Source organism: Melanotaenia boesemani, chromosome 4, assembly GCF_017639745.1.
Source record: "Melanotaenia boesemani isolate fMelBoe1 chromosome 4, fMelBoe1.pri, whole genome shotgun sequence".
Classification (NCBI taxonomy): domain Eukaryota; kingdom Metazoa; phylum Chordata; class Actinopteri; order Atheriniformes; family Melanotaeniidae; genus Melanotaenia; species Melanotaenia boesemani.
The window spans coordinates 38624377-38634922 of record NC_055685.1 but is presented as its reverse complement, the minus strand read 5'-3'; the positions used below and the strand labels follow the sequence as shown (position 1 = coordinate 38634922).

The window sequence follows — 10546 nt, the reverse complement described above, 5'->3', positions numbered from 1 at the left end:
TTTCTTTCTACAATTTCCACACTGGTGACCCCGACGTGGACGTTTTTCACAAACTCCCTGATCGATGATGAATACAAACGCAGTGTCTCTGAAGCTGCCAGAATTCTGGGAGTCGTCTGCCTTGGCGTGGTTTGCCCAGGCTGAAGCACAGTTTGCCTTGCGTGACATTACTGTGGACGCCACCAAGTACTACTATGTTGTCGCGGCGCTCAGCAGTGCTACAGCCACGAGATTGGTCAGTCTTTTAAAGAACCCACCGGCGGACAATAAGTATGCTGCAATCAAAGCTCACCTGCTCAAGACTTTTGAACTCTCCGATGCCGAGCGGGCCAGTCGTCTATTCTCATTGCAGGGTCTGGGTGACAGTAAACCCTCTGAGCTCATGGACAGGATGTTGGATCTCTTGGGGGACCATACACCCGATTTCCTCATAGTCCAACTCTTTCTGAGACAGCTGCCTTCCCCAGTACGAGTCGCTTTGGCTAACACCAGCATCACGGACTGCCGTGCCCTGGCTGAAGAAGCCGATCGTTTTTTTCTGGCAAGCCGACACCACGGACCGGCTCCTTCTGCACTCGCCACCTTCGCAGCTGCGGTACTGGACACGGATTTCTCTGCTGCTGCAACGGTTCCCCGTTCGTCGCACCTGGCTGGTAAAGTAATTTTTTCCAAGGTGGACCTCTTCCGTGGTTATCACCAGGTCCCAGTACACCTTTCAGATGGCCCCAAAACAGCTGTGATTACCCCTTTCGGACTGTTTGAGTTTTTGAGAATGCCATTTGTCCTTAAAAACGCGGCCCAGTCATTCCAACGTCTTATGGACTCTGTTCTGCGTGACCTGCCCTTTCTTTCCGTGTACCTGGACGACATTTTGGTGGCCAGTACATGAGTTGCCGAACACCTGTCACACCTGCAAACCCTCTTTGACCATCTCAACCAGCACGGACTGATTGTCAACCCAGCCAAATGTCAGTTTGGTTTAACGACCATTGACTTCTTAGGTCACCAAGGATGGGGCTGTCCCGCTCCCATCTAAGATACAAGTGGTGCTGGATTTCCCACGCCCGGCTACGGTGCGGTCCCTTCAGGAGTTCCTGGGTATGGTGAACTTTTATCACCGTTTCATTCCCAAAGCTGCAGCTCTCCTGCGACCACTACATGAGGTTTTGAAGGGCAGGTTCCCCAAGCAGTTGCTGGACTGGACCACTGAGAGGATGGCCGCTTTCACTGATGCCAAAACCGCTTTGGCCAATGCTACTATGCTCGCTCACCCATCACCCGAGGGTCCCATTGCAATCACTACGGATGCCTCGGACTATGCGGTGGGTGCTGTACATGAGCAGTGGGTGGCCGGCGCTTGGCAACCCCTTGCTTTCTTCAGCCGGCAGCTCCACCCCAATGAACGCAAATACAGCACTTTCGACCGGGAGGTGCTTGCACTGCACCTCACTGTCCGACATTTCCGTTCGTTGCTGGAGGGCCGGCGGATTACTGCTTTTGTCGACCACAAACCCCTCACGTTTGCCATGGCTAAGGTGTCTGAACCTTGGTCTGCCCGACAGCAATGGCAACTGTCCTACATCTCAGAGTTCACCACGGACATACAACATGTTTCAGGCAAGACCAACGTTGTCGCAGACTGCCTCTCCCGCGCTTTGGCTGGGGTCGTCCACCTGGGGCTTGATTATGCCCGCATGGCAGCCGATCAAACCTCCGACCCGATGGTCCAGTCGCTCAGGACCGAGGCTACTAGCCTTCAGCTGAAGGATGTCTCCTTTGGTGAGGGCAGCTTCACGCTGTTGTGCGATGTTTCCACCGGTTGTCCAAGGCCCATTGTACCGACCACCTGGAGACGCCATGTGTTTGATGCGGTACATGGTCTTTCTCATCCTGGTAGGAAACCGTCCCAGCATTTGGTAGCATCCAAGTTTGTCTGACGTGGTCAAATTTTTTGCATTTCACACACACACACACACACACACACACACACACACACACACACACACACACACACACACACACACACACACACACATATATATATATATATATATATATATATATATATATATATATATATGCAGCTGCTCAAAAGGCGTAAGGAAGATATTTTTAACAGTACTATTTTGTGGCAAGGTACGGAAGCGTGGAGCTGTCAACCAAATAAAAAAAAAATGGGACCTTATCTTTGTTAACAGGGACGCCCCCAAGTGGTGGCCAGGGGTGGCCAGTGCCACCCTGAACAAGAAGCTGGCCACCCCAAAAAATGTTGTATTTTTATTTTTTTTTACTATTAACACGGCACAACACACTTTGTTTATATTTGAATGTCAAACTATTTCAAAAGCTAATTAAAAAAGTAAATAAAAAGTATTTTAATCAGGCAGACAGAGGGCACCTCACATGTAAGGTTCTGAAAGGGCCTTAGAGCGAGGACACCTATATTTATATGTAAAAATGCATCTTCCTACTGATACACATATTGATCCAAAGGCAGTCAAAACGTTTAACATTAAAGTCATGATATACAATCAAAGAACCTCATTACAAGTTAGCTATATCATTAAAGGTAGGGTAGCCGATGTATTTAGGAGTATTATTTACAATATTTTTCAAAATTTCCTTCACACCCCAAATGCAGCCAGTTAATTAAATGCTGGAACACAAAAATAAAAACTTTAGTCACCTGTGGAACGGAGAGGACTGAAAAAACACCATCCAGTTATTTTAACCTGTTCTAAAGGATTGGTTGGTGATATCTCCATCACACTCTACTGCCATTTGTCCCTCCCTCAACCCTCTCCTTTCCCTCTTCATGCATGAATCGCGCTCTCAGAGGTTTGGAGCAACGAAGCGAGAGCCAGAGCTTGACCAGCTTACTACTTCAAACTATGGAAAAACATTTAAATGTGAAGGAAATTACAGCAGAAAAGGTGCCGATACATCGAGTCAGAAAAGAAAAACTGGTTTGGAGAAGGATATTTCCAAGGAAAAAGCTGAAGAAGAGCCGAGCATGAGCAGAGTGTTAGCGAATCACTGCTGCCCAGACCTGACTACCCGAGCACATCTGGTACCAGATCACCGCCTGGATTCAGGATTCTTTACAGGTGCAGGGCAGGTGCAAACATCCGGGTCTTTAGCTGGTAAAAACAAAATGTTGTTAAAGCATAACACCACGTGTAGGAGCCATTTGTTGTTTTTGTGTTAGTTGCATTTTTTGGTTTGTATCATCACACTGGGTGGCAGGAAAGAGGCGCACCAGGTGTATGAAAGCGCATCCACAGGTGATGTGGGGCTTGCTTTTTAGCTTGGGTGCGGGAGAAAGCCACAGTTTTTACCGCTATCACATTTTTGTTATTTGCACCTTTTATTTTGATCATAAATGTGACCTGTCATCAGCGCATAGAATAAGAGCTCATTGAAATAAACGGGAGCTTCACCCAGCATGGACAGGGGCGTTTGGGTTGATCTCTCCCCTCACCCAGCTGAGTGGCTAAATGCCGAAGTCACTACACCACCGGATTTTCAGCGTCGATCCTCAAAGATTTTTATCTGATTTTTGTGGAGTTTTTGTGTTGTGGTTGGTTTTTCCACAGACAACAAGAGATCGTTAAAAGACACAGAAGCTCGTTCTGTCAGTCCTGCCGCCTCTAGCTTCACATCTTCTCATCTTTTTCTAGCCTCGACACTGAAGGGATCAATATCTGTGGAACATTATGGATCATTTTCTATCAGAAACTAAAACTATGAGAACAAGTTTCACACTTCAACAGGACGCTGGTGTGATGCGGGGTCTGGTTTCACCGGCAGGCTGTTCATGGTCATCATCTTTAGATAGATACCTGAGTTATAAAGAGTTTCATTCAATCATGAGAAGAAGGAGTTTATTCAGTAAAGCTGTTACTGCACAGACATGATGGGAAGCAATGCAGCACTAACCCTCCTCAGACTGCTGTAAAGGTAATAATATTAACATTTCATTCTAATGTCACACAGATTTCACTTATGTTTGATAGTTTATTGAAAACAAGTTTAAAACCAGCAAAACAGATTTAAAAACAACAGAATATTTTGGTACATTTGCTTGTCTGTTAATTCACAAAAATGCTGTAGAATTTTTTTAAAGTTTCAAAATTCAGATGTTTGCAGTGGAGCTCTGCAGCCAGACCCTCTCCAGTTTAACAGGAGGGGCCCACGCCCCCTCTCCATCAGTGGAGGGTGTGTGGAGGTGGCCTTCTCATTCCCGGGCATCTGTATGTGTGCTGACCTCTTGTGGTGAACAAACATGATAAATTGTGAGAAGGCTCCTGCTCAAACAGAAGTTATTTTTCTCCAGTGTTGCCTCATGCATGTCTTTAATAATCTACAATAATCAATGTGATCTGTTCACTTCGTTTGCTCAGCAACGTTTTATTTATTGGTTAATAATTTAACACAGTTATACAGATCTACATGGTTTCTGATTCATTTTATTTAAATGGATTTTTGTTGGACGGAATCTTTATAAGTGTCTTGAAACGTCTTGCTGTGAATTGAAACTAAATAATGAACGAGATTTTGTTTAATTTGTAATGAAACTGGATCAGAAAGGCGGGACTCAAATATGAAACTTCACACCACTTAAAATCATCTTCCTTTAACGGAGACTGTGATGGCTGCATCTAAAGCCACACCTGCAGTAACCTGCATCAAACATTACATTTACAATAAATAACATTACATCGTGTTTACATGCACAAAAGGTTTTTTGGTCTCAGTTTATTTACACAACTCTGTATTATATAGTTTACTGTTTGTATGAGTTGATTTAACTGTTGGTGACTCTAAACTCTCCCTAGGAGTGAGTGTGAGTGGTAGTTTGTGTCTCTGTGTTGCCCTGCGATGAACTGGCAGCCTGTCCAGATGTTCCTGTCTATTTCCTGTGTTGTAGAAAAATTTCATTTAAATGAAAAATATATAATATAATAAGCAAGTTTACCATGGAACTACCCAGAGCCCTTACTGGGCTGTTCAAGACATTTAAACCTGGTTTTGTTTGGTTCCAGTACAAAGGAACTTAATTAACTTAGAAGCAAACCTTTTACCTTGTAATTAGGTTTTTAACTGGAAGTTTTTAGCTTTCTGTCTCAGAATAGATTTTATCTTTATGTTGCAGGTCTTCATGGTCTGTGTATATTCTACATTTTTGAACATGTGACTGCATTGTGAAATGAAACACATTTCTCCAGAATTTACAGTGGAAATCTATCCGGAGAACATTAAAAACACTTTAGTTCTTTTGTTGCTTTAGGTGAGGATGAGAGATGTAGCCTGGGGGGCGCATGGTGGTTAAGTCCTTTTCTATTGAGTGTTGTTGTCTAGCAGAGGTTCCACATTTCCCTGCAAGAAGAACAACATATGAACAACTTTGGTAAACTCTTGAACAGAAAAATAATTAAATTTTGTGTTGAAACAGACATTAATTTTCCATACTTAAGCTTCACGGATGTTAACCTCCAGCCCTCAGGGTTTCTTTGTTTCCCTGCTCCAACACACCAGGCTGAAATTTGTCGGTTCTTGTGAAGAAGTTGACAAAAAGCTGGTGGATCCATTTAATCTGAATCAGGTGTGTTGGAGCAGGGAAACATCTAAAACCTGCAGGTTGACACCCCTGCTCTTACTGAAGTTTCCATGAGTACAGAGATAAAAAATAAGTTTTTGTTCAGTAAATTTTTTCAGGAAAAAAAAGAAAAGATATTTTATTTAAAGGGAGGTGGCTGACAGGAAGATCAATGATTGATTGTGAAAGCATATTTCTTTGAGGCTTATGTGATTGTTAAACTTTACATCATAATCTTTTTTTATTCTAGGACCAGATTTTATTCCCAGTAATAGATAAACTCCCTATCAGATGCTGGAAAATTTACCATGTGATGGAAAAAATGAGCTGATAGTGAATCTGATGCAGCAACACGTCTGGAAAAAGTTGGAACAGAAACAACAAAAGGCTGGAAAAGTACCTGGTACAAACCAGAAACACCTGGAGGAGCATCTGACAACTAATCAGGTTACCTGTCAGCAGGTCAGTAACATGACTGGATATAAAAGGAGCATTTCTGCTATGGAAGAGCTGGATGACGTCCCAGTAGAGCTACTATACGTGTGTTTTAATGTGTATTTTACATAACTGATGTGGATACCTCACTGTTGTTCTGTACTGAGTCCATCGGAATCGTTTCAACACAATCTGGAAGGGAAATATATTAAAGAAAAATCTGAAAAACATCCACTAAGACAAAAACATTTAAGAAACAAGGATTAACATTATAACACAATAATGGAAAATGTAAATGAAAGTGTAAATATGTTCACATACTTATTCCTCCTCTTTTGTTTATGCATCGATGGATTAGATATACAATCAAGGCAACCAACGCAACACTCCCGACAACAACACCAATTACTGCGTAAATATTCCCACCTATAGGAAATAAAAACAAGAGATTTACAGTTTTATTGTGAATATTTTACACTTATAGACACTTGGTGCGTACAAATCATCAATATACCAGGCTGCAGTGTGAGGAACCTGTTAACAATTATTCTCCATCAGACTGAACTAAGCGTACCTGATCCATGAGGTGGACACTCCTGCTTAGAGTTGATGGAGTCGGTTTCAGTACTGACGGGGTTATTTGCCTCACAGGTGTAGGTTTCCTCCTTGACAATCTCCAATGGGAGGCTGAGACTGATGGAGATGTTGTTGTTGCTTGTCTGGCTTATTTGTTTCTCTCCTTGGTACCAAGTCAAGTTTACATCTGGTCCATTCTCCACAGAACAGCTGACGTAGCAGAACCCATCGTTGGTTAGCTCTGCTCTGATGTTTGTTTGTGTTGTGGTGATCTTTGGAACGGAAACCGGTTCTACAAGGAAAAAACATGTTTTATTACTTCATACTGTCATCAATAAAGCATGAAACCGACCAGTCACCAGACAAGAATCATGGGGTTGCTAGCGTGGACGGCATTAGAGAAAAATCCCACTGAATGGGCCATTTTTTGTTTAGATCGTTGGCTGTGCTAAAAGGAGGGAATGAACGGGAGTAGCTTTTTATAACGTCTACATTTAAAGCCCGGAAGTTTAGCTGGAACTGGAGTGAACCAACGTGCCTCCAGCTACATGTGTTTTGTTGTGCTTATATAAGGTAAAAAATGACCTTTTTAATTTTTCGTTCATGGCCATAGTTTGGTTTTGTAGCATGTTGTTCTAGCTGAGCTTCGCCCATAACACAGTTTTGTCTCACTTTGTTTTTTATTTGGTCCATTTCTTTGATCTGTCGAGTGCATTTAAATGAAAACATTATGCTATCGTTTTCTGACCAGCATTTAAACCACTAATTCAAGTTTTTAACGTAATCTGATCTTTTGAGGCATAGCGGTCTCTTGTTCCAGTTTTCTGAAGGTGGAATATGACCTGGTCACACAAACACTATTCCCAACGAATGCATGCATAAGAATAATTAAACAACAGTAAATAAGAAAAAAAGAACAAGCTGGAGTTGTTCATCAGCTCCAGTAGAGCATGTTTAACAGTCTCTGACAGTTTCTGTGTTTTTTCTTTTTCTTTTCTTTTTGTATAATTTTCTATTTTCTGTCCTGAAGCTTTGAAGCTTATTCAGTGCTGCTGGTAGAAGACTTACCGTAAACAGCCAAGTGGTATTGTCTCAGAACGTGAGGTTCTCTACCCTTCAATATCTTCACACAATAAAACCCGGTCAGGCTTTTTGTGACTCTGAGGAAGACGAGGTCTCCAGTGGTTGGATCCATCTGCAGAATATCTTGGTAGCTTTCACTGATTGTGACTATAGAAGCTTTCCACTGAGCGATCTGATCCCCAGAAAAATCTTGACCCTGTGTCCACATGACGTTGTGGTCTTTGTCTAGTTCCTGTAGTCCAGAGTTCAGGGTGACGTTGTTTCCTTCCAGAACATTCACAGGAATGGGTCCATTATCTAGAAAAATTACAAACATGTTACAGATGCACAAATACAAGTAATTAAAATCAGAGCTCTATTTCCAAAATTTTATATTTATAAATAATGTAGAATTAAAGCCCTTAATTAAATTAAAAGACAGCAAATCAGAAGCTGATTTTATAAAAATCAACCATCAATCTGGATGTAGAAGCAACACATTTCACAGACATTAACACAGAGGTGAGAAAAGACTGGAAAACTTTAAATGTCATGGCTGAGCAGTCACAGACGCTGCTTCCGTTCTCTGGAGTAACTTCACCGTTGGTGATGATGACACTGGCTATAACTGGATCAAGTGGGCCAAAGGTCCGAGCACGGCTCCTAAACTGATGTCCGCTTGTCTTCACATGCAGGTTCACAGTCTTTCTGTCTTGCTTTTTTACTGGAGTGTCTACAGAGAAGATAAACCCTGAAAGAAAGAAAATGGATTTAAATGAATAAAAATGTAAACAAGATTAATTTATCAGTTTCTACCTGATTGGACCTGATCCGATGCAGCTGCATCAGTCTGTAGGCAGCAAAAAGAAATTCCAGCTTCTTTCATAACATCTGCACCAGCCCATGAAAGTCTCTGCCGTCGGTCATAAAGGGATAAATGACATTACACCGACTGTAAGCATCCAGCAGAGGCCCCACACCGGGTCTTCTTTCACAAGAAAAAAGGCCAAAAGGAATTTCAGTAATCGGTTTAGCAGCTTTTTGGTTCATTCAGTGGACAGTGAGTCGGGACAAACTACCTACATGTGTCAAAAATAAACCAGGATTATTTGTTGTCCTAGCAACAAGAACTGGGACTGAGCCCAGTTTGAGAGACATGTATGTGCATGTACGGGCATGTTATCCCCTGCACGTGCACATGCATGTTTTCTGTGGAGGAAATTTAGTAAAACCTTTCTAATAACAGGATGCAGGACTGTCTGTTTTGTGCCTGATCGGCTCTGATTTACACTGGATAATAAAATCTGCTGTTTCAACTTGAATTTTCAATCATTTATTTCTTTAAAGATTTTTCTAAAATGTTGGAAGTTGCCTCTTTTTATGAAGAAGCAGTGGTTCGGTTTAAAGGATCAGCCCGTAAGAGACTAAATAATCTTTTACTTTCTTTACTTCCTGCAGGTAAGAACAAGCCATTTTATACAACTTGGAATTAGTTCATTAATTCAGAAAAACCAAACAGTTTTCATGTAAAATGATCTGATAATTCAGGAAGTGTTTTTCTTTCGTTTTGTTTAAGACTGTGTCTTTGGAAAGAAGCTGAAAGCCACAAATAAACAGAATTAAAAGGCTGTACAAGCTCTACTAATATTTACAACAAGATGGTAATAAACATGTATTTACCTGTAATTAGGAGCACTCTTAGCCTCATTTCTCTTTCTTTCATATGCCTGAAAATCCAGATACTCAACCAAACCCAAAAAACCGTCTCAGAGGCGGAGCTGACGAAGAGAAGCTGATTGGCTGGATAAAGCAGGATTTATACTCACACCTGTGTGTCGCCTTGGGCTTCGCTCAGGAAGCTACACGTGCACCTCTTTCTTTTTTAAAATAACTTTCTTTAAACAATAATGGCACAAACATTACTCATTCCATTAGCAACACAAGTTGGTATTAACAAACTGATCCTGAGTAAAGCCAATGACTCACAACAATGCAAAAATAAATAATAATAAACAACAACAAAGCTTAAATTTGGTCCAAGCAGTTACAGTTTTAGTAGCTTAAATAAATAGACTAAGTTCACTTTGGAACACAGTGAATGAAGGTTTTCTACCAGCAAATTTACTTTTATGTACATGGAATTTGGCCAAAATGACAAACAACACATTCCTCCAGGATCATTCGAATCAACGTGAAAACAAATAAACAAACACAAGTTTATCCAGAACAAATGAACAGTGGTTTCTTGGTAGCTGTCAGAAAAACGACAGTTTATCTGAGTGTCTTTCTTAAACCCAGATTTGATCCGGTTCTTAGCAGCGTGGACGGAGAAGAGAAACACGCTTTGCTAGCGGAGGAGTTTAGTGCAGACATGATGGCTGCTCCTGAATTAGTGGTTATAGTTTGAGATTCAAACAGCATAACTACTCCAGAGGGGGTAATATCATCTACTGGTGAGTTCTATTTTTCTATCCATAGAACATTTAGGAGGATCTTATCAATCTGTTTTGAATGTTTATTATGTAGATGAAGGGCTGCTTCAGTCAGTCTAGAAATACTTTCTGCTTTCGTAATTAATAAAAATAATAACGTCTAGAGGGGTGCAGGACGAAAGTATTAATTTGAACGAAAATTATAGTATATAAAAAATTGTTTTATAAATTTTGACGGGTCCAAAATATGTAAATATTCACATTTGGTTGCAATGACACACCAGGGATCTCCAACTCCGGTCCTCATGAGCTACTGTCCTGCAGGTTTTGGTTTCTACCCTGATGCAACACACCTGACTCAAATCACTGGGTCATGAACAGGCTTGTGCAGAGGTGTGTTGTAGTAGGAAACATCTAAAACCTGCAGGACAGTAGCTCATGA

At 41.4% G+C, this 10546-nt stretch overlaps 1 protein-coding gene across 1 annotated transcript; it reads right to left on the bottom strand.

The window, feature by feature from the left end:
- Positions 1-3949: 3949 nt before the first annotated feature.
- On the bottom strand, positions 3950-9430 carry LOC121638501 (SLAM family member 5-like). The gene is made up of 7 exons (XM_041983340.1): positions 9353-9430; positions 8274-8423; positions 7679-7990; positions 6609-6902; positions 6356-6460; positions 6180-6226; positions 3950-5379 (listed from the first exon to the last, which is right to left on the bottom strand). The coding sequence occupies exons 1-7, from the start codon at positions 9393-9395 to the stop codon at positions 5341-5343; spliced, it is 990 nt and encodes a 329-aa protein (XP_041839274.1). The 5' UTR covers positions 9396-9430; the 3' UTR covers positions 3950-5340.
- Positions 9431-10546: the final 1116 nt, after the last annotated feature.

Bases quoted from the DNA above. Each gene is read 5' to 3' on its own strand.
- LOC121638501 (XM_041983340.1), bottom strand. From the start codon at position 9,395: ATGAAAGAAAGAGAAATGAGGCTAAGAGTGCTCCTAATTACAG. The intron at 6,903-7,678 runs GTAAGTCTTCTA...TTTTCCTTGTAG, and splicing joins ATACCACTTGGCTGTTTACG to AACCGGTTTCCGTTCCAAAG. The intron at 6,227-6,355 runs GTATGTGAACAT...TTTCCCTTCCAG, and splicing joins AAACAAAAGAGGAGGAATAA to ATTGTGTTGAAACGATTCCG.